Source organism: Semicossyphus pulcher, unplaced genomic scaffold, assembly GCF_022749685.1.
Source record: "Semicossyphus pulcher isolate SPU_LCO1_2020_fin unplaced genomic scaffold, fSemPul1.0.p SCAF_4, whole genome shotgun sequence".
In the NCBI taxonomy this organism is placed as follows: Eukaryota; Metazoa; Chordata; class Actinopteri; order Labriformes; family Labridae; genus Semicossyphus; species Semicossyphus pulcher.
In genome coordinates this window covers 30,777,463-30,802,665 of record NW_027211715.1, presented here as the reverse complement: position 1 = coordinate 30,802,665, position 25,203 = coordinate 30,777,463, and the positions used below count along the sequence as shown (strand labels likewise).

The 25,203-nt window shown below is 40.9% G+C and overlaps 1 protein-coding gene across 1 annotated transcript in view; it reads left to right on the top strand.

Annotated features, from left to right (window-relative positions):
• The first annotated feature begins 338 nt into the window (after positions 1-338).
• LOC138607090 (BMP/retinoic acid-inducible neural-specific protein 3-like) overlaps positions 339-25,203 on the top strand; it is a 40,103-nt gene continuing 15,238 nt past the window's right edge. The window contains exons 1-4 of the mRNA XM_069679641.1: positions 339-408; positions 2,966-3,150; positions 22,478-22,583; positions 23,032-23,268. Of these exons, the coding sequence (XP_069535742.1) occupies positions 2,980-3,150; positions 22,478-22,583; positions 23,032-23,268 (514 nt within the window). The 5' untranslated portion in view covers positions 339-408; positions 2,966-2,979. The remainder of the gene's footprint in view (positions 409-2,965; positions 3,151-22,477; positions 22,584-23,031; positions 23,269-25,203) is intronic.

The window sequence follows — 25,203 nt, the reverse complement described above, 5'->3', positions numbered from 1 at the left end:
TGATGGTTTTAGTTTTTGCATTGTGTCTCTAATGGAAACGTCTCAAAACAGCCCCCAGATCTCGTCACTTTTTGACAATGATGGAAAGGCTCTCCAAATAGGGACCTTATTGTGTGTCAGTTCAAACAACGTGAGGCTTCTGTTGGGCCTGTGTTTTATCTCAAATGTGCCTGCATGCAGCATTCGTGTGATGTGTGTCCTTTGCTTCCATTGCCAGGGAGTTTGGCCGTTGGAAGGTGAACAGCTTGGCCCTGGAGAGACAAGAGAACAATGGCTTTTCCTTGCCGCTGGACCCCGAGTTCCTCCAGACCATTAGGCAGCTGGGCAGGAGGCCCAGTCTTGGTGCAATCACTGACAACATTATCAGAAAATACGGCACCCACTTCCTGCTCTCCGCTACACTGGGAGGTAAGTGAAGCAGATGACCCAGGACGGACATTTGGCCCCTTTCCACATTAGGAAGTCTTTCAGGATCCTTTTGATGACCTTAGGAACTTAGCAGTGTTTCAACCTCAGGAACCAGGGCCTTATGTTAGTAATATATTACATACATTGCATTTAATAATCGCTTCAAACTCCACATAGATTTTGCTTTCTCAGATAAATTGAATCAGCCTATTATTTCTTCAAATGTGGTGGAAACCTTTTAAATAAGACTGTATTTCATGTTTAAAACAAAGTTCCTGCAGCTCCTGTTTCTGAAGCTATTCGGTTGTAAATGGCCAATGTACAACCACAATATCTTTGGTTGAAACCTTGTTGAGTACCTCTTCATATCTACTTTTCTGCTTTAGCAAAATAAGGATAAAAGAATAAAAGATCCAGCAGTTAAGCATATTTGAAGCTCTCAAACTTCTAGCTTCGTAGCTTCATTAAGTATTGTCTCAGCTGTGACTGTGGTGGTTTAAGCACTTCTTCTCTGACTCACAATGTAAAATCTGTGTTTACAGTTGCTTCAACAAAGAAATCAGAGGATTCTTAGGCTAACTTACATCCATTGTGATGGAAACACAGCACTGTAATGCGCAGTAAAGCTCCCACAGCTATCTGCTGCACAATCTCCTCCCAGCTCCTCCACGGGCTCTTTTCATCTTGTGTCTCTTGTGCATCAACTCCCAGAGCTCCAGCGAACCGTATTTAAAATAGATCTGACAGAGAATTCTGAAAAAAACGTTTTGCAAACAAAACATGAAAGAAGAACAACAGCAAAGGCAAGCTCTGATATAATCTACAGTGTTATTAATACTATTGTTTGAAATACTATTATTGTTTGTGTTAACAATATTATAAATACTCATCTTCTTCATCACCATCATCACTCATTATCATCACCATCACTTTAACCATCCCTATACAAATCATCAATACTACCACCATTACTATCAGAATTATCATCATCATCACCATCATCATTATATTCATTATAATCACAACTTCCATATTATCAGCACAATCACTATCACAAAAATCTTAATTATAGTAATCATTATGAGCATCATCATCCTTACCATCACTATCATCCTCATAATCACTATCACCATCTCTATCACATCACCATATCAACCATTATGATCATTATAACTATCATCACTTTATTCAATACCACCATAACTATCATCATCACTCTCACCATCATCAGGAAGCTCATCGTTACCATCCTCATAGTCATCATCATCATCATTATTATCACCATCACTATCATCGCTACCATTATTATCATCATCCTTACCATCACTATCATCTTCATAATCACTATCACCATCTCTAACATAACAACCATTATCATCTTCATCATCATCACGACCATCACCAGCCCTGTCACTATCACCACTGAAAATACACCATGATTATCACCACTGTCACAATCACAATCACTGACCATCACCGTTATGATCATTATAACTATCATCACATCATCATCACTATATTAAATACCACCATAACCATTATCAGTAAGATAATTGTCACCATCCTCATAGTCATTATCATCATTATTATCACCATCACTACCATTATTATCATCATCCTTACCATCTCTATCATCTTTATAATCACTATCACCATCTCTCTCACATCACCATAACAACCATTATGGTCATTATAACTATCATCACATCATCACAATATTCAATACCACCATAACCATCATCATCACTCTCACCATCATCAGTAAGATCATGGTTACCATCCTCATAGTCATGATCACATTAATATCACCATCACCTTTATCATCTACATTATCACCAGCGTCATTATCATAATTATGTTATAAATTAATTTCAAACCAAAGTGTTTCCATTTTTTCAGGAAAAAAAAGTGTCAGTACATTTAATAAGACAAAATAAAGAGGCATCATCACCGTCACCACCCTCATTCATTATCACTTTAAATATTACTATCATTATCAACATCATCAGTCACCAGCACCGCTATCATTAAAAAAGAAACAGTGTCAGTATCCTGACAGAAGACAAAATAAAGAAGCAACATCACCGTCCTCATAGTCTTATCCCTTTAAATATCACCATTAGTATCATTACCAATTTCATCATTGTCACCATCAGCGTCCAATAAGCGTTAGTATCTTGAAAGAAGACAAAAATAAAGAAGCACCTCCAAATTAAAACCATATCCCCCCTAAAACCTGATGCTGTTAGAAAGGATTTTTCCATCGATCTGTCACTCCGTCCACTGTAAGAGCTCTGGCTCTGTTTGTATTGAAAGGCCGCTAAAGCATCTCAATTTGTGCACGATACTGGAGCTTCACACTTGTCACTAAGTTTAACACATTATTGAGAGCAGTATTAAATTAGCAGAGGCAGCCAGCTCGTACGATGACCTCTGGTAGCTGCTAAAGGGTTAATATTTACCACTGCACCTCTTAGAACATAATGTGTGTGCATGTTCACAGGGGGATGAGTCATTAATGAAGTCTCTGTGCTTGTCCGCCTGTGTGCATCCATAGGGGAGGAGTCCTTAATGATCTTTGTGGACAAGCGGAAGCTGAGTCGGACCTCTGAAGTGGGTGAATCCAATGGCACAGCTGTGACTCTGGAAAATCTGCACCAGCTGGCTGCCTCCTACTTTATCGACAGGGAGAGCACCCTGCACAAGCTGCACCACATCCAGATCGCCTCCACTGCCATCAAGGTAAATGCTCCCTGCTCTCTTTCTTTGTCACACAACTTAATATCAATAAAACAATCCGAACCTTACTTCTCCCCAAAGCATTAGATTGCAGCGATTGTTACTTCATGAATGTATGATTGCCACCATTTCGAGAGTTCATTGCTCTAATTAGATTTTGTTTCAGTGGATAAACATAAAAATTGTATTTTTTAAGGTGGTTTTGATTAGCTTACTCACTATAAAATTAATGAAGTCATGGCCAGTTTGGAGCATATGAATGTAAACCCTATAATCAGCAGGTTTACCTCAATTCGGTGAGAAGAGCTGCTGTTGACGGCCAATCAGGTTCCAGTGTTTTGTCTGTCTCTGTGGATTTAGCCTCAAATTTTCTTGCAAACATAACAAGCATTGGATTATTGAGTTAGATCTACACTTTTGGAGTTTATATAAAAATATACAATGATAACAGGATGTTAAAAGGATCTTTATCATGATGTTATTGGTTGACTCTAACGAGCAGCTCTGTTAAACAGCATCTGCATACTTGGTTTGTTATTTGGAAGCTTTGCTAATTATTCTGAGAGGAGCTACTGAAGTGCCGAGGACAAAGATCCATCTTCTTTTCTTTTTTTAGTGCAGCACAGTAGGTGGCAGAAGCTTATGTTGCGTGCTTATGTTTGTGAGATAATAATGGTGCTTTAGCTCCCACTGGGCGTACGTATTGGAACACATCAAGACACTCCACAGTGGTCAGTTCTTGCCAAGTACCTTCCACTTACTACCAATTACTGAAGGCACTTTACGACCCATCAATAGGTCCTTGGTGGGCTGCTCTGGCCTGCTTTAAATGCAGAATATCATTAGGCTCTAGATTATTAAAGCATATTTTAAATGGCATGAAGTAACTTCAGACCTCGCTTGAACACATTAGATGCTCATTCACAGACTAGAATTTATATGGACTGATACACTTCAGTTACTTCTCATACCATTTTTAATTAATTAACCCTCCATTGTGTATGCGCCATTAAAGACTTTGCCTAATGTTCCCGATAAAAACGTAGCTGCAGCCAATTCAAAGCATACTTCAGAAGCAGAAGTGCTCTAAACATTTTTAGCAGAGTTATCCGAGAGGATGCTTTTAAAGACCAAACCTTTTTAAAACTTTTTGCATTTACTCACTGGGAAATAAATGTGTCCTAAAGCAGTGGTTTACAAACTTTTTATAAAACGAGGACCTTGTTTTTACTATTTCAGCTAAGCTAACTGGCTGCTGCTGGTAGCTGTAGGGTACAAACAAGATTGGAAACTTAAACACATCATATACTAATTCTGTTTCTTATTTATCAGTCTTAGTTGCTTGAAGCGTTTAATATCTTTGTTGGCTACAGATGGTTCCTTCTCAATATGTCTCTTGAGCTGACTGGGCACCATTGCCGTGTTGGACAGTTTTCCTGCTACCAAGTCCTCCAAATTTAACAACAAAATATGTTTGTCCATTTCCTCAAGCAAGACGCCTATAAGAAGTATCTGCCCACTATTAACACGATTGTCTTAGTTGTCTGTGCCATCCAAAACTCTTAAAAATATCTGCGATCCAAGCACTTCATTATCTAATGCTATGATGAGGGTTTTTAAGGAACTTTATATTCCTTTGCTAATGTGAGGGGACCATCATGTTACACACCAGGCTTAGGAATGACAGCCATTAGGGTTAGAAGAAACCAGCGTGAACTGGTATAAACGGGAAACGAACAGTCATCTCAAGTGTCAAAGTCCAATGCATTGATGACCCATTCATCCAGCCCCACCTCCTCCCTCCACAGACTACTTCCTCCTTTGTTCTCAACAGACAACGGCCATTATTCACATGGCCTCCCTTGAACATAAACATATTATTTTGGGGCACCTCTACCCTGCTTATAGGACATTCTGGTTAGCCGTCTCTATCTAAGAAAACTGATAAGGGAGCTTCCATTGCACAGTTAATATGTTTTGGGTCAGCTCAGGTGTGTTTGTCTTAAATAATATTATTTCTCTGGTTCTATTCGCATTGACACGTCTTACTTTTGCTTGCTCGGTGACCTTCAGCAGTCCTAGCTGCAGCATAATCGCTGTGTATTTATGAGCAGTTTTGGGGGTATTGATGTATATTTACAAACCATAAAAAAACGCAATCTAAAGAAATCTAGCAGTATCGTGGGCCTATCCCTTATCCTCATGCAGTTTGTAACCTACAGCAGCATCCCATGCAATAATATGGAATTAAAACCATTTATCTGATACCACTCACTGAGTGAAAACGCATGGGGGTGTTTGAGGGTGATAAATGTATCTTTTAAGACTTGCTGAAACTGAAATTTGAGTGATACCTCTGAGTAGAGAAAACAGACTGATCGACATGACACTCTTTACTTTGCTGTCTTTATTAAAAGTATACATTTTCCCTGCTAAGCTGGCATTGTGTGCACTTCATAGTGCTTTGATGTAAATTTACATTGAACATGCACACATGCACGCTCAATAAGCAAATAGGAGTTCGACCAAGAGAATATATGAAGCGAGCAGTATTGTTTACTTCCCTCTTCGATCTTTCATGTGTGTATTCAGAAGTCTGTTACACGGAACAGCATGCAATGCATATCAAGATATGCTTATGATGTAAACATCACCTCGCATCTTTCACTGCTTAATACCTCCGGGGTGTGTTCATTCATCACTCTGTCAGTTCTTATCAAGAAGAAGGAATTGAATCGGCTGAGTTTGCCCTTCGCGCCGCACGCTGAATCCTGTATGCGCTCTGAAGAATGTGCTCCCTCACGTGGCTTTAATGTGTTTACCGTCCCTTGTGGTAAACAACAGATTAACGTCAGGCAGTGTAGGCAAGATCAGTACCTGCAAAAAAAACAATAAGAAATCTGAGAAACTGTCAGCTTCTTCAGTCTGTTTGTCATGTGCCGTGTGCCGTGATGACACCACCGCCTGCCTCTGAAGCGATAGTTTACAGACTGGATGCACCGCACACAAACACATCTGACCTTACTTACCGATCCATATTTATTGCTTTAATATGTACTGTGTTTACACCTGTGGTGGGATGCCTGCTGTGAAATTATGCCTATATCTCTAAGTATTTATATGCAGTATTTATTCACTACATTCACAATATGTAGAGATGACATGGAATCTGACAGAAGGAGGCCATAGGGACAATAATGTATACTTTAAGTTCTTAGATTTTAACTGCATGTGCATCAGCTTTTTGACCATGCATTTTTCAAATAGTCAAATTGTGTTTTAAAATTCTTTACACAGTATATTCTAAGGTGGGACAGTAAACTGTAGGAGCTGACTGTTTCAAAGAGCCCAGTGTGATGTGTTCATATTGCTCGTCTGTTAACAGAATGCATAATTGGACAAATGTTTTTTTTATGGACTTATTTTGTTAGCACCAGTATTATTCTGTTATTTCCAGCATAATGAAGGTCTAATACAACAAACATCTTGTTAAGCTGAGTATAGGTGTTGGACAGTGTGCTGCTTCTTACAAACCGTAGGTCCAACACATGCTGCTAAGCCTCTGTGGTTTGCTTAACAATTATTCTCTTAGAGTCTAAGGGCGCATTCACACCTAAGGTCCATTAGTTTGATCCGTTCCAATGTTGCATTCTGCCTCGAGTTTGGTTTGTGTTCACACAACAGCTTTTAGCAGCGGACCAAAAGTGTTGATGAGCGAGGAAACTGCTCTCTGATTGGTCGGAATTTCCATGTGGTAAAACTCCCTGAAGTAAACAAAGCAAGAGAGCACGCTGATCAATCACACTCAACATGATCACGGACTTTAATGTTTTCATGTTGAGTTTTTTACTTTTAACTTTTGTCAGCACCCGTAAAAATACAACACACAGTTTTATGGTTTGTTTCCTGTATTCGGTCCTACTTTAAGTCCGTTAACGTTCTCACCAGAACCAGAAACGGACAGGACCGTCTTTTCTAGCGGACCATGGTATAGATAATGGATGGATGATGTCAGGTCCTTGACTCTTGGTTTTACACAGGACTCAAACGCCCTGTGTTCGTTTGACTGATCCATTTCCCATGACGGCCGATTTAAACAGCCTTTATTGGATTTTATACCAAGCCACCTGACTTACCTTTTCTCCTTTGATTGACCATAATGGCTGCTCACGGTCGCCGCCTAACTATGAACATAACTATTGCTTTGAGGACCCATATTTTTCCTGATGTTTGTGCTGGCATTCTCATTTGGTAGACCTGTTTTGAGATATATTTTTGGCTGCTCATATTTAAAACCCAACTCTAGTCTCAGATTTTCAGTTTCTTTTTCAAGTTGCATTTGCAGTGTGAGTAGCACAGGACAGGTCTCCCATTAGTACATGCAGTATAGTATTCTGTCATGCTCCGCAAAGGTATAACAATTTTAGATTGATGTACCTGCCTGCTGTGTACATAGTCATTGGTGGAGTGGTTTCAGGATTCAACATTAGTCGCTCTCTTAGACAGAGCACCACCGGAGAAGCCGAAACATCAAGGTCTATTTCGCTCATTGTGACTGTGGAGCTATGGCGAAAAAACTAAATTGCTTGCCTTTTTCTGAGCTTCAGCCCATTTTTCAATGACTTGTCCTTAGCGATGCCCCACTATACAGTCCATCAGAGATAAAACTACATTCTCTAAAGTGAGTTGGCAAGAGGACGTTGAGCTGATTTGGCAGCCGCCGCCGAACCAAAGTGCTGCTAAAAACCCCTCTGATTTAGATGAATAGAGAAAGAGTCCTCTAGGGTGCGTTTGTTTGTGAGGCATTTTCAGGTGACTGATGTAAAATATTCACAGCGTCAGCAGGCTTTAATTTCGAACATGGGTTTTTTTTTTTCACCTCACCCCAATGAAGACGGATGCCAAAACAAAGCTGCCTTCAAGAAGAGCACTAGTCCCCTGGTTTTAGGAGATAACAATTTCTAAATGGTAGAAATGCCTGGCCTGGAGGAATGAAGGACTGAGCGCAGCAGCACTGGAAAATAATCAAAGACGGGCAAAATGAGATAGGAGTGTGGAAAAAATGGCTTCTGTTACATAGTGTGATGAATCAGCCCCTTCCATTTCTGTAATTTCCTTTGAGAGCGCCCTGTCATTTGTCTAACATTTTGTGGTGTGAGTTAAGGTGTCATGTGCGTCTGAACGGAAAAAGATGAGACGAGGACAGACGGGCCTTATTTAACAGGCTCTTTTAGCTTTGGATCAAGGTGTGGCAGGTAGACAGGAAGTGCCGCATCAATCAATGCACTTACCTTTGATTTGCAGCCCAGGCTCCTCCGCATCGAAGAATCATTAAGCCAAAGTTGGGAGGAGAATATCATTGACGAGTAGGAGAAGCGATAAGGAATGTTTGACCCAATTTGCAGCGGCGAGCCTTGAGTGTGCAGTCAGTCATGCGGCTTTACGCTTCATTTGTCGGACTAGACAAGTAAGACCGGAGCTTCAGAAATCAGATAATGGCTGCTGAGGAACGGTCGCAGAGAGAACACAGCGACCTGAGTTTGGGGCCGTTTGATGGCAGGATAAACAAAACAAAACTTAATACAAAAAAAGCCCAACAACAAAGCACTCTGTCCTCCGTTATCACAACCACAGATGAATAATTCATGACCTGCAGATTGTTTTAGCATCCTCATTATGCAGAGAAGAACAAAATATGTTCACCTTTTTTCCCCCATTTCTTCAGCTTCCTTAACCTTTGACAAGATCTATAGGTTTCCTTCCTGGATATGCTGCAGATAAAGACGCCTGATATTTGGTAGAAATGTATAGAGACTAGCTACTGGCTTTAGTTTCTCATGTGACTTCCACTGAGAAGAATTTTTAAGAATTTCACTTCTCCCAGCTATTTCATTTTAATCTGCCGCTGCTTAAAGAAGTAAAGCCTGGAGAGGAAAAGTACACGGTATCAAATTTGCTCTCTTGGCCCCTTTTCAAGTGACTGGTACTTCCTCTAAAAGAGCAAAAGCATGGCTTCACTTCCCTTAAAGAGACTCAGTGAACATAACACCACATACAGTATTATATTCTGCTTTATTCCTCCGACGGCTCCCCTCTGCACCCCCGTGGCTTCCAGCGTCTTTTTTTTTTTTCCTGTTGGAGTGCGCACAATAATCTCATTCTGATGCTATTTTCTTCCTCTCCCCCTTCTTCTTGCTTATAGTTTATAAGCTTATCCCTCGCTGGTTGACATTAGAGAGTAAGCCAGTGCCACAAAGTGGTCTTGAAACATGCATCAGAATCCTCAAAGACTGAATAAACAGGCGTAAACGTATCCCACATGCAAATGTGGATTTTCACATTTACTATGCCGCCATGATTAAGGCGAAATACAATTCTTGAAGGTGCGGCGAATGAGGCAATTTTGAAATGAGCGATGATTTTCATGAAACATTAATGCTATCTTGTACTTTTTTCCCCCCATCAAGCACAAAGTGCAGCCATTTACAGTCCATTGTTGCTCATTCTGAGAAAACAAGCCCACTAAGTGACATTTTATGCTGTTTTCATGGAATTATTTATGTGAGGGATTTGCAGCTGCGATGAATCTTCATCAGTAAGATGCTCTTTCCTAACTGCTCTTATAACAATATTAAAGCCTTACATTTTTTAAATAATGGATGTGCCTCAGGGCCGTCTGTATCAGTGGACCATGATAACAGGGTAAGTGCTGCGTTGCCCTGCAGAGGCCCCACACCAATAACAGAGAGGCTATCATCCATCCATGTACCATGCAAGAGGAGGCGTAATCAGATTGAGATAATACAGGTATTCTAATGGCCACTTGTGCATCATTTCCTTTTATCATCCTCATTCGATTCAATTTATTATCTGTGAATATTCAGTTTCAGCTTTCTACATTAGACAGTGGTGACTCTCTGCTTAATCAGGTCTGAGAGAGAAAAGGATTATCCATTTTATTTGATCATATTTTACATTTCAACCTTTTAACTCTGATAAGGAAATGAGTCTGCCAGTGCACACACTGGTATTTTGGCTTAATGTTAGGTCATTTCTTGGAGTCTATCCAAATGCTTCATATCCTTAGAATCTGTACAACCAAAGCTAAAAGGTTACGTAAGAAGACAAAACACGATCATTAAAGGGAATGAACTTGTGTCATAAATAAAAAGTTGTTATGTTCCCCGAAGGTGGTTAGGGGTTGAGGGGAACAACAACAATACATTTGTTACAGGGAAGAAAAAGTGAATCCGAGACTTTTAATATTAATCAAAAAGGCAAAATACATGGAACAACTCAAAACAAGCTTCTGTCAGGAAAAAACTGAAGAAAAATAGAAGCTGATCTCACTTTAACTACGTGAATAGCAACAGTGGAATGACTCAAACAATTAGCAGAAAAAAAGGCGCCCAGAAGACGCACTGCAGTCTGACCACCAGCACACGCACGACCGAAAGATCCATACAGCTCTCCACGCTGTCTTCTCTCCCCCTGCCCTTATACCCCGAATCAGGATTGTTTACCTGTAACAGGTGAGCTTACCCACACGCCAGCAGGGAGAGAGAGACGCAGAAACACATACGGCTCCACAGCACGTAACAAAAGGACAACATTTTCATTCAGTCTTTCTTTATAAGCACACAAAGCATGTTCATCCAAAACAAGTCTGAATGTAGACACATCAACAAAACATTTCTTATCATTTATTTAGTTACTTTCATTTTATGCCAAGGCATTTTGAACGTTTCTTCTGTAACAGTGAAGAACATGTGCAGTGTTGCTTATTGCTTCATATCTCTAAAGTCTGAACAATCTAAAGGTTATGTAAGTGTTGTGAGTTGTGCTTTAGTTGAAGTTTTTTTTTCATTTGAGAAACATGAAATGCAAATAATGATCTGCAGGTGCCAGATCACATCCCACACCTGCACATTTTCATGTGTAACACTGCATATAACTCAACATATCAGCATCATCAAGGAACGCCCCGATGACAGGAAGTCAAAGCTCTTCAAACGAATGAAGCCTGTAGCTATTACAGTTCTTATTTTACACTGCCAGTTCAAGGCGGGATTATTACGCCCCATTTGTCTTCTATGTAAAACGCACGGAGGCGGAATGGTGGGGCGAAGTCGTTTTCGCCTCTGAGCCGGCATCGGAGGTAGTAACGGGCGAAACGGCGTCAGTGTAAATGGTGGAGCTGGCAAGGCATAACAGCCCTATGTGAGGCTTGCGCTGTTTGTTGAAACCTCGCCCCTGTTGTGGAACGCAACGACATCAGCAAAGGTAAACAGGAAAGATGGAAGGTTTAAATGTCAGCTGCAAACAGACGTTTCTACCTATTATAGTTTTTAATCTAGATTGAATTAAACCCAATCATGTACTCCCACTAACCCAGGGTGAGTTTTCAAAGAGTTCATCTTCTCATAATTCAAATTTCTCATTGATTTATGAACATGTGTTTTATGTATGCGCCTGTTTTTCATTAATATGCTTCCTTTATTTGCTATTTTATTCATGATTCTGCCACATGGCATGTATCTGCAAGTCTTGCATTAAATCAAGCACATTTGTCCTTGAGAGAAATTGAGAGGTGTGTGTTTCTGCGTGTGTTTGCATAACCTCACTTGTGGGAACACTGGGCCCAGACAATATCTCCTCCTCCGCTGTAAAAGCTGAGTAAAACTAGCAGCTGTGCAGTGTTAAATCCAGCTATGCTGCCAAGTACTGGCTCTGGCTCTCACCTGCTCCAGAAGGTTCAAACGACACATCCTGAACCGACGCACTTGTGCGCTGGGCCGCTGTGAGTGGAGCTATGTCAGCTTTCCAAGCAGCAGTGTTTCCCTTAACAATGTCTCTGGCAGCAGGCAGAGCTACATTTCCACTGACAGAGTGTAATATGAGGCTAAAAAGGATGCCTTCAGGGCTCACTTGGGAATGTTTGCTTGCTGCTTGAATATACAGACTCGTGACAAAGGAAGGGGCTGGATAAATGAACGGAGAAACAGAAGAAGTGCAGATGCTGCCATACAGGGAGTGGTTTGATGAGAATGATGTGAATCATATTTGCTGTGGCATTTGCAGTAAACATCTCAACTCAGGTGAGCACCCATGGGAGACTTTAGATGCATGTATGGCCCTATCTGCCAAGATCATCAAAAGACTAAATAAGAGGATATCTTTGGGAAGAATCACATCCTCATCATCCCTTTAATAGGAATAGATTGGTTTAGATTCCCCAAGTCTGCACTGAGGTTGTTATAAAATTTCATGGTGATTTAACGTGTTAGAAAAGTAGTTGCTTCCTAAAAAGTGCAGCTGAATCAGGTGCTTCTCTGCTTGAGGACAGCACGCTAGAGAACCAAAGGGGACTGGCACACACTGGTTGATTTGCAGTTAAACATACTAATGTTTTAAGTGTGCTGTGTCTCTATCAGAGTACAAGTAAACAAAGACATGAGGAAAAGATCATAAAGGATGTGTCAATACTTGTATGCTAGAAAACATAAGGTCCAATACATGGATGTCACATGCAGTACGCCAACAATACCAGCGTGTCCCACAACCAGTCACATTTTGAAGAACGCAAGCCAGCAGACAGAACAGTTTGTATACAGATTAAAGACCAGCTCCAGTTTAAGATTCTGTTTGAAATAATGAATTGTCTGATATGTTTTTTTCTGCAAAATGTGTTTAATTACCTTGTAAAATCCTCCCAAAGCATCTCCTCCTTCTCCCTCATTAAAAATTCCTGAATCTGCATAGGCCCCGCCCACTATGCAAATGTCCAACCGCTCCCTCTGTCGTGAAAACAAAACACGTCTCTGCCATCGTTTAGTGGCAACTTGTTGAGACTTACCTAGCTTGAAATGTAGTAATTAGTAGTCGTAACGTTAACGTTAGCAGTCAGTAGTGAGTTTGCAAAAATGATGATGATGGTTACAGCTGGCTTGCGCATCGCTGAAGTGGTTGCATATGCATAGAGGCACCCCGTCCATTAACGGGATTGGCTCCTTAGGTTTGTGACGTCTCAAACCTGCCAATCTGAAAAGGTGTTGTTCAGCCTGTCCTTGGTACACTGCAGTTTAAAAGCAGACAGGCCCAGCCATGGAGATGACTGCTCATGTTGTCCCTGATATGTCTTGTAGCACATGAAGAACACCACATGGAGATGTTTACAAGGTTGAAAATTGGACTTACACATCTGTATGAGTGCGGCCCAGTATGCAGAGTTCATTGTACAGGCATCTGCAGTACGTACTATAGTTACAAGAAAAAGGTTGCAATTTGCAATGCAGGGACAATCAATTTAATTCAGTCGCACAACTGTCATTGGATAATTGGTTGAAGAGGATCTCACATCTGTTTTAAAATGATCAGAGGGTTAACATAGTGTATATAACATACACTGCAGACACACACATCTGGTCTAGGTTGACTTTATGTTGTCTGCCTCATTTCTTTGTTCACTTTGACACAATGGTTTTTTCAAACATTAGACTATTTGCTTCAAATCGATCAGTGTGTCACTCGTGTTCCCTTTGTGTGGATGTTCTAGGACTTTATCCATAAGCTGTACTTGACTTGATCATCGCTGTGTGTCCTTTCTCCTTGCTGCTGCACTATAATATCTTTGTCCTATATGCAGATTCATGCTTGTGAAGTTTGGCACTTATCTGATGGCAACTTTCCCTTGCCAGTTAAAAAGCTTGCCGGTTCAAGGATTCCTGATTGATGGAAGAGAGTGAGGTGACTTGCAGTAAAATCACAGCTGAACGGAGGACTGAAACAGGCTTAAGAGATCTTTTACACATTAGAAACACATTAGAAAGAAGTTAAACAAGGAAGACTTTCAGAATTAATACATGCTAGAGGAGTTATTAGTCAAGTGAGAAGACATCAAAAGGCCCTCCTGGAGGGCAAAGTGGAATTCATTGTGATAGATAAACAAGTCACGTCCTCAGCATGTGTAATTGTCACAAACTGCTTATTCTGAGAAAGCCTTTAAGTGCAATTAAATGTTCCATTAAATGCAGCTGTTGGTTATTTCAACACAGTCAGCGCGATTATCTTGTACTCAATTATGGCACATTAATAATTCCCCCACCAACCGATCCACGTCATTTACATATCACAGTCTTGGAATCGCTTGTTTTCTCGCTTTTAGCAGACCCGCAAGGTCTTGATAGTCGTGAAATATACAAAAGGGATTTTTCTTATTTGGGGTCGATTGCTAATGGAGAAGGCTGACTGTGCACACATGCTCTGCTCCACTGCGTTCTTTTTTTTGCAGATGGTCTCATTGCTATGCATAGAAAAGCCATCCTTAGATTTGCATTTGGTCAATTCTCCCACTTTAAGTTGGACATCTGTCTGTGTTAGAAATTAATCTGCGGATCCCTACGGAGGCTGCTCGGATTTTAATTAATTGTGTTAACGCGTCAATAATAAAAAGAAGAATGGAAGTGGGTTACTCTCCCTCTCTCGCGCTCTCACCAGCTCCGTCTGCGTGTCCTGTCTAAAGTGATGATGTCTTTGTTTTCATTAGACTGTATTTAAGTAATTGAAAAAGCAATAGCTGACCTAAGTATTTTTGAGTAGGCGACTGAAAGAGAATGTATCTTGTACATATGGAGCTTCCAGCTGGTCTTCTTCTTGGTGTCTGTCTGTGTTTAGTTTCCTCATTGACCTTGTAGCTGTCAGAAGTAGACGTCAGAAGAGAGACAACTTTTCTGCCTACAGCGGCAAAAGTCTTCCTCCTCCTCCTCCTCCTGGCTGGATATCAGGGATGCTGTCATTAATCTAGCAAGGATACGTTGTTATTTTCATTGAACCTTTGGGAAAATATTAAAAGAAGACACCGTCATGGAGCTTGGCAATAATTTGCAAGTGACAGCGAAGGAGATAGATTTCCCTTCAGGTTGGCAGTTTATCTTTGGCGCCCATGGAGCCGGGATATACGCGTGCTCTAAATCAGGCTTTTGTCAAGGATGATTGAGCCGAGATTGTGAACAATCTAACCATGAGCTCAAAGGAGAGGAGAGAGTCTACAGGGTGGTTTTGTGAGTATGCGTGAGAGAGAGAGAGAGTCTGTGTTTTGTCAGCACAAATCTGGTGTAACGTCTTTGAACCTTGGATATAGTTGCATCTTTCAAGACTTGCAGCAGAAGTTCTTTTTATGCCTGTCTCTGAAGGTTTTCTGTTTTGACTTAACTTTTGCTTCTCGCTTCCAAGTTTGTACTCAACTTCCAGAGTTTCACTCGACAAAATTAATTTGGAATGTCTTTTTATTTTCTTCGTGCAGCCAGGTCTCATCTCTTTGTGGTTTGTAAAAAACGAGCGTCTCTTTAAACTTTATCTTAAGACAGTCTATCTTGCGCTTAATGTATGCAACTTTTTATACTCGGGGTTACGTATCTGACTGTTTTGCAGACTTAATAAGTTTGTGTTGCTTGTGTGCATGTTGGCTTCTGTCATCTGTGTTACCTTTTTACTCTTTTGTCGTGGATGTTAGCGGATATTTGCAGCTCTTAATTCTGTACCTTCTGAGCTCATGTTTTTATTTCACTGTTCATATGCTATATAATGCACAATACTTCCTACTTGACTCATGGTATTGTTCCTACCTGAGGTGAAGGAAGGTGACGTAGCAGACAGGGTTGCCAGATTGGGCTGTGGGAAATAGTGTTGGGCTGGTAGAAACATTTTGGGCTGCTTCTGTCAACATTTGGAGGGCTTTGGAACGCCAAACAAGCTGTCATTTTGTAGCAGATTTCGTTGTTTCCACTCACTATTTGTTTACCCATGTCATTGACATGAGTTGTATTCAATTGTATGAATAAGGGAGGACCTATTTACTTTGACGTCATTATCATGGCGTATTCATTTATATCAGGGCTGTCAATCTATTAAAAAAATTAACGAATTAATTGCACTATTTTCTGTGATTAATCGCGAATAATAAGAAAACCCCGGTCTATAAGTACCAGTTGAATTTCGGTGAGCGAGCTGCCCGATTGGCCGCTGTCCTCTTCCTGCCTGTGTCCCCAGGCCGGCCCCACCCGCCCCTGACAGCCTGCGCAGTGTTGCGCAAGGGGCAAGAGGAGAGCGGAGAGAGCATAGATATGTGGGAGAGAGAGCAACTCGGAGCTGTTGGCCGAGGAGCCGTGAACTGCGATGACTCTGAGCAGCAAACATGGGAATTAATTACAATATGATACATTTCACTGGTCTGAAAACGACGCTAAATTAGTCGTGAGCCACTTTTTAGAAAAAAGTTGCCAAGAGGGAGAGAGAGAAAGTCGCTAAACACTCACAGGAATTGCCACAGGAAGTAAACACAGCGTTAATTGCGTTATTTTTTGTTTCCGCGTTAAATATTTAAAATTAATGGCAAAAATCAAGGCGTTAATTATGACAATTATGACAGTTTCAATTCTCTATAATACTGTAGTTTTTGAATAAGTTGGATTTTTATTTAGTTTTTTGTTGCTCGCATTTCACAGCAGTATTTGATCACTTTAACACCAGGCCTGCAATTTCCAATTAGTGTTTTTGGTTGTCTAACTGCACTCTTTTTGGGTTATAGCATATTTATCTTACATTTTATCTTTGGTTATTTGATGCAGATATGAAGCCTTGCATGCTTATGATCTATTTTCTATTGTGTATGTAGTGGCTTTACGGTTCTAAACAGGTTTCTGGCAAGGTTAGAATTTGGGCTGGAAAGTGTCAGTCTGACCTGGCAACACCGCCAGATGGTCCGATATATATCCTTCTAGGAGGATGGGATCATCCTTTGTGACAGAATAAGGTCAATGTTAACTCACACTATGTTATGTAAAATCAACCATGTAGTTTTTGTGCCTTAAACAAATCAAACAGACATTTCAATTTAAGCATGTGTGAGAGAGGGGAAAAAACAGCAGCTAAAGAGCACCTGAGAACAGCTGTTGAAGCGTACCGCGAACCAGATACTAGACAGATGATATCTTATGCATCTGTATGAGATGCACAAGGTTGGTAGTGATAAAACGTTGGTATTTAATGACCTGGGGATCAGATAGGGTTGGACTTTCATCGGATTCTTTTCGTAAGATATCATATCAAGTGTTTGGGGATGATACGTTGCTTGATAACAGACTTTTGTGTAATAGAAGAGTTGCAGTTTCAAAAAGCTATTTTTAAAGAAAAAGACTCTCCTCCGAATGTTTCATGTGCTTATATAAAGGCAGATGATATCAGGTAGACTAATTCTTTCTAGTGAGTTGGCTCGCCGAAATGAAAAGTGCCACACACAGAGACACGGATACAGTAAGAAATACGCTGCTGAAATGTTTTACTCTCCTACAGCGGAGAGAATTTGTTCAGGGAGAGCCATCGCCTGAAACTGCAGGACGTGGAGCCCAGACACAGAGGTTACAGCCCATCCCAAACCACTGCATGCACAGCAATGTTGTGAAAGCACTTTGTCATTTCAACGCACTTCAAATGAACCTTCAAAAATTACTAATAGTGACAACGTTTTAAAAGACAGCTCAGACAGATTTTGGCTGAATGGTCCCCTAATTTAATTTTGAAGAGGAATTCCTTCAGTATTATCCGTCTCAACACCTGCTTTCACAGTGACTGTGTCAAAACCTCTTTGTATTCAGCGTACCCTAATGCATCAGTCTCTGATTAATTATGACAGCAGACTGTGGCCTAATGGCTGCGGCAAATTAGAGCAGTCTGCACAAATAGTTGGCGCTCCATCCGGTTTCACTTGTGTTATTGTATTCACTCAACCCACATATTGAATCACAAGTTTTTAATTTAAAATAAATGTAAATATAGAAAAAGGTCTGGAGTTAAGCCAGCAGGAGAATGTGTAAAAGCTGTGAGTTTTTATAGATCACCCAACTGGTAATAAAAACATAAACACATTCAGCTCGAGTGGAGCTTGGATCGGTTATCTGCCTGAACAGCTTCAAAAGCTTCATTTGTCCCAGACGATCATTTCCTGCTGGTGCACAGGAGGCGCTTTTATTAAAAACACAGAGACGACAGGTTCATCCGACTTGTTTGTAAGTAAATACGAGCGAGCAACAGATGCTTTACAAGACACATTATACACTCTTCTACACTCTGTTAGGTTTGCTGTCATTTACTTTCTGTTTACCAGAATGTTGCATTAGCATTGGAACCTCAATCCAACACAAAGCTTTACTAGTGAGTTTTCTTTCAACGTTTTCTTTCAACGTGGCTGTTACGGTGATTCGAGCTTCTGTCAAAGAGCAGATCAGGTCTAACCCTCGGCTTATAATGCTGCAACAGTGGGTCATATGTAGCACGGCTCCTGAGCAGTTTATATTTGAGATTACAGCACAGCCTACTGACCAATCAATTCTCTTGATCCAAGAGCTTGTTGTGCGCACCCTGAGAGAGGAGGGCATATGTGTTCGGAGACTGGCACATGCTTTTGGCTTTCCTTAAGCCGGGGTTATGAGGTAACATTCTTATCTCCTATTCGTTCATATTACGTATACTGGTTCTCTTAAAAGCCTGCAGAGCACTTTGGTCAACCGTGGTTGCTTTAAATGTGCGATATAAATAGACTTTGACTTTAGTATTGTTATTTTGGTCGCTGGTTTAGCTCAGCGGTTAAATCTGCGACCATGTACAGAGGCCACAGTCCTCGATGCGACAGCCCTGGGTTCAACTCCCGCCCTCGGCTCTTTGCCGCGTGTCATCCCCGCTCTCTCTTCTCCCATCCTCCGCCACTATCCACTGTCCTCTCTCTTAAAAATATATATATAATGTTATTTTGCTTTTGCTAAAATCAGACGCTCTGCTGCCAGTAGACATGTCCATATTTGAGATTGAACATATGGCACCAACATATGTAAATGCGCCCATGGCAAGATCACGCAACCGTGGATTGACCTCCACAGTCGGTAACCGCGCCCTGTAACTTGAACGCAGTTGTTATGGCTTACTTTGTCAGCCCACTGCATGCAAACTGACTGTAGAGAAAATGTGTTGTGTATGGACGCCATCTGATTCACTGCACAAAGCATGTTGGGATATCTGGCGAGCGAACCAAGATGGCAGCGCATAAAAGGGTTGTGAAAAATTAAGACCGATTAAGACGCAGTACTGGCAACTTTCTGAACAGCTGTCTGAGCAACCAGGATTTACCACTGCCAGACTGATGATTTGAGTTGTACCAAAGTCCATAATCTAACTATATTAAACATATTATTTTAGCATTGGCCTTAGTTACAATAATAACGTTCATGTCACTTACTGGAGAGCAGGAATAACAACTTTTCATCCGGTTCATCAGCTTTTCCACTCATCCATTTATATCATAATCATCTGTCGGACATAAAACTGTTTTGCACTGTTGATTATGGTAAACAAAACACCCCAGTTTATTACCACTTGGTTGTGTTCAGTTGGCCTGCACCACTAGTTAAATCAGAGAACAAATTGATAGCCTGGATATGTTGAACTCGGTTCGTACAGCAGGCCTCTGTTGAAATGAGTAAAAACCACAGGTGCTGTTTTCATGAATTTACCAAGCAAACTGCTAAATGATTCCACACAGCTCTCCAGTCCGGACACAAGGACACCGTGATGTTTACTGCTACTGTCTGTTTGTTCAGGCAAACAGCAGCTTTTTGACAATCTGGTCAATCCCTGCATACACCAGCGACTCACTGCGTGACTGTCCGCAGGCCGCTGCATGTACACAAACAGCCACTTCCAAAACACCAGCCGGGAGAAGGCCTGACAAGAGGTGCCTGTATGTGCGTCTTCTGCGTCTCCTCCTACATAGTTGAACCTGTTCTGAGTTAATTAACCTGACTCACATTCTGTGTGTAAAACCAAGTGCCCTCTCTGCCTCCAGCTGGTGCTTCCAACACGCCCACAGAGGCAGAATACTCATCTTATTTTGCAGAGCTTTTGTGGATTGAGGCCGTCTTATGTGACTTGGATACAAACCTCAAACTCGGAAAAGTTTCATGAATATGTTCAAATAGCTGGTGTGTGATAGATTGCCAAATATACAAAACTGACGCATGAACTGTGTATAAATAAGATGGTCGTGTCTTCTATAGATTGGCTGGCTGGTAAATGACCCTCTCTCAGCGCCAAAACAACAACTTCTGCCAACGCGTTTGGCGCCCCGCTTCATGTCACTGAACCGCTTCCTCGATTTGTACAAGAGCTCTCCGGGGACAAGGGAAGCTCATGCTAACTCAATGTGTTTTCACCACTCAAGCAGCAGTAATTTAATATCCTTCACCCTCAGTAGCTTACTTGGGGTGTCATATATTCTCTCGGAGAGAATTTACACCTCCCAAGCAGCCACATGAGTTTCCTCGGGGGAAAGTGTCTGTGTTGAGACCTGCTCGACATCGTCCTCTTTGTCACCAATTTCTCAGACCGCCATCGGGCAAACTGCTGTCCTATATAAACAGGAAGGAAAGAGATTACGTAATTGGTCTTCATTAAAGCAATCACAGCTACTGAAGATAATAATCCTGTTGTAGTTTTGTTTTCAGTTTCATCACAGGAGCACCAACATTACCTGAAATGAGTTTTTGCGCCATGTCAGCTAATGTCATAAACTCTCTGACAGAGCTTTGTGTTGTGTAACACTGATTAAAAAGAGGCTCCATAATCCTGCGCTGACAGGCTTTAAGCCACCGCTGACACTTTTTAAACATCATTATTTAGTCAAATGCAAAGTGAGGAAGTTAATCAAGCTCATATATAAAAAAGATGACATTAAGGGAGGTTTGGCGTGAAAGGACACTCTAGTGTAACACAATGGAAACAACATTGATTAATCAGCTTTGGACAATAACCGTCAATATAAGACAAGCAAAATTTCTCAATTGATTTAGATTTTTTTTATTTCATTGCTTTGTCTTTGTGGACAGATATAATATAATGGCTCCAGAATGAGCAACATAAACTCTGGTACATTGCCTTAAAGTTCGAAGATCTCAGTAGCGTTCTCTTTGGCGGCACCTATGGTGACTGTTTGCCTTCATCTGGGCGTCGAATTTGCTTCTTTTTCTTTGGATTTTCACTTCTTTTTGAAGTTGTATCTGTAGTCATCCATCTTTTCTTTGTTTGTTCAGCCATAGTAGATTACTGTTTACTCGCAACACTTGCAGAGACCGGAAAAGCAGCGGCTTAGCTCCGCCTACCCTCTCTGGCAGACCAACCACTGCTGGCTGATGGAAAACGCGTCACTAACTGGGCGCCACTTGTGATTTTTTTCTGGGAAAGTCACCACAGAAATACTGCAAATGCAAAGGCTTTCATCAGTGGGCCATTCCTCATTCGGCGATAGAGACTTTTAGACATTTATTTACATGAAAATGTTCAAGATTTTTACTTTTAGTGACATCACTTGAGCCGGCATCACTTGAGTCAGTTAACACTGGTTAACAACTAGACTGGAGATGTCAGAGCAATAGATATTTAAGGTAAAAACTTTTTACAAAGATTTACAAAGTGACATCACTTGAGGCTGCATCAGTGGACTGAGATGAGCTTACCAGACCTCAGCAGTAAGCTCATCATTACTGCATGAAGCTAGCTGCTGAAATCTACTTTAGCCGCTACCAGCAAAAAACCTGAATCTGTAACTGAACTCTCGGCAGTTTGAGTTGCATTGTGGGTAATGTAGGCACCAGGTTTTTGATTTTGACACTGTTCATTGTGCAAAGCTAGATCAGTGGAGATGTCCTGAGGGCCACATTTAAGTTCCACAATTGACAGCAGTTATTTTGTTGTGCGTTCTCTCATTAGATTTCAGCTTATGCAGTCCTGTAACAATGTTGCATACCTCATGTAAAAAAAAAATCACAAAGCAATAACATGAGCCCTCAGGTGTGTATATAATTGAATAGGACATGCTTACACTATCATCACGATGGATCTTAGCATGTTATGGGCGTCAGTGGGCATCGTAATGGGTAAACACAATGTTGAGATGAATATGATAGATGACACCGCAACTTACTCATTAGGCTTTTTCTCCAGGGATGCTTATCACGGCTCCATTTGCAACCTAGTAGCTCACAAAGTCATTCTCCTAAATATGATTTGCATAATGGAGAAGTCTAAATTGTGCCTGATATATTTTGTGTTTCTCAAAAGAGGAGATAGATGGTGATGGCGTTGTTAATCTTATTTGGCATGTCATTTAGTCATGTGCGCTCTCTTTTCATTTTTCTTTCTCTCTCTCTCTCTCTCTTTGTATATTTAATTAGAGTGTTTCTTCCTCAGTATGGATTATTGTTATGTGCCTCTGTTTTCCTCCCTTTAGGTGACCGAAACAAGGACGGGCCCTCTCGGATGCAGTAACTATGACAACCTCGATTCTGTCAGCTCCGTTTTGGTTCAGAGCCCTGAAAACAAGATTCATTTGCAAGGTTGGCCATCCATAATTGAACTCCCCCAATTTCTGATGGAATTGTCACAGTGTCTGTTCTCTGGCAAGCTTATAACTGCAGCATGAGAATGTCGGAACGAATTTAGCTTCAATCACTCTTTCACTTTTTTTTTTTTTCTTTTTTACCAACGCATGCTTGCAGAGTTCTGAAGTGAATCCCAGACAGTAATGATTCAGAAGCAAAGTAGCAGAAGTGTGCGGTAAAAATAAAACTTTGAGTGAATCTCAGCATACGGCATGTGACGCCAAGCATATGTCAGGCGTGGCAAAAAAACAGAGAAAATGAGTTCCGGCCTCTGGTGATTTACAGATCCAGCGTACAACAGCCATAAACACATTTTCTGCAGTAACTAAAGCACTTACAGCTTCCTCTTCATTCATCCATGTGACATTTCTGTGTGTTTGTCCTGGTTTTGTCCTTGCCTCAGGCCTGCAGGCCATACTGCCAGAGTACTTGAGAGCCAGGTTTGTGCAGGCAGCTCTCAGCTACATTGGCTGTAACGAGGAGGGCCAGTTCGTGTGCCGAGACAATGACTGCTGGTGCCAGTGCAACGTGGACTACCCACAGTGTAATTGCCCCGAGGTGGATCTAAAGGCTATGGAAGCAAGTTTGCTGAAAATCCGAGATTCCTGGAACATGGCCAACCAAGACTTTGAGGAGTCAGGTCAGTTGTTTTTCCTTTTTTTTGCACTCCTTCAATCGCTGTGACCCTCCTGCTGACAGCAAATTAGACCCTGTTGTTAGACGAGCGGATGGGGAGAGAAAACAGAGACAGAAAGGCCATGAAAACAAGGGACGATTGCATCCAATCCGTGTAATGGGAATTCATCAGTACACAGAGGAGCGATGTTTTTAAAGCAGCATCTTGCAAAATTGCACACAAAAAAAAAACAGACAAGAGCATCTCATGCCTATTAAATGAAATGGCTCAGATTTGATGGATTTTCCCAGCGTTAGGTGTGGCCACAGCCTGCAAATTCTTACATGCACAACAAAATGTGAGCACCTCGTAAATGTAAAGCACGTTTACATATTTTTATTTAGCATTTTACAATATTATATTATGTTAAAATAAAAATCCTGCTGAATCCGTTGAGAAAGTTTTCATGGCCGAAATGTTTGTTGGACATGCTGCCAAATTAAATGTTTGACAAATTAAGGTAGTTCATCACAGTGATGAAAAAATCCTGTAAAGCCAATACGGCCATAAAGCAGGCCTGCTTATTGATTTGCAACGTGTCCCTCAGTGGCCTCATACAGAGCGAGATATTAAAGGCAGAGCTGACTCGGTGGAAACAGCAGAGAAATCTCTTACAGTTGACAAATCTGTCGCCTCACATTGTGCGTTGTCAAAACACCTTCCACCCGTCCTCTGCATTCAAACGACTGCCTCTATCTGATGCCATTTGAGCCTGGCTGCATAGAGAAATTGCACGGTGCACATATCAACATCCAGGAAATGAAAGGGCAGCATGTACAGTGATGTGACTAGGTCAACAGTGATTCAGTCAAATGAAGGTTTTCCAGCACCGTACGTGGAGCTGCAACACCCCAAAGACAGACTACAGTTGCTGTGATGTAACTATGATGTAACCTGTGATGTAATGCTTTGCTCAGCTGTGGCCTTTTATTAGTTAACCTTGTTTAATGTCAGCTGGGTAATATGGCAAAAAAGGAACCACGGCACAATGTCAGCTTTCAAAAGCAGGGAAATGGGAAAATATTTCCTGACATTAGCAAAACTATCTTTGAGCAGAACAGGAAAATGTGACTTGTCAAGATTTTTTAACCACTAAAAATATCTATTGTCAAAGATTCCTCAGATTTCTTAAAAGTAGTGCATCACACAAAGACAGCTACGTTTCAAAAACAAGCATAAATCTAGAGACACAACAAAAGATGCCATTGTTGTCTTAAAATAAAGTTATACAGTTAAAAAAAAGTTAATACATTTGCCAAACTTCTGTTCAAGTCAAACATCATCTTGAGGATGTAACAGAATTGTACGACAGTTAATGACTCGTGATGTGTTGAAATAAATCAGTGAAATCCACTCCTTATTCTGCCATCAATATGTGAGGATGTGAAAAGAATAACATGGTCGAAATAAAAGTTCTAGCTTTGACAAAGCAGTCACGCACCTGTCAGTGTTGATCAAATAGTTATTTAAGTAGTAATACCTAAAGGAGTAAATGAGTCAGAACCAGAAGAAGTTATATATACTGCACAGCTGTGGACAAACAAGAAGAACAAGCTTACAGAGTTTACAAGTAGCTTGTAATGATGATTCTCTTTAAGTGACCAAGATGATGCAGTTGAAGTTAAATTTATTTATTTAATGTTTATTTGTATAGGGACAAGTATGAAGGAAGAAAACCAATGCCACACACTACAGCATTCATAGCCTTGGCTAATTTGCAATGCCCGTCCCTAGATGGGCCTTTAAAATACATAAAATCAGCGACAAATGCACACGAGACATAAAACAGATATAACAATACAGGATACAAGATGTCCTACAATAAAACTTAATGTAAAACAGGAAGCACATATCAAACATGATTACGAGACCGAGCCCTCTTCACAAACAGTTTCAGAT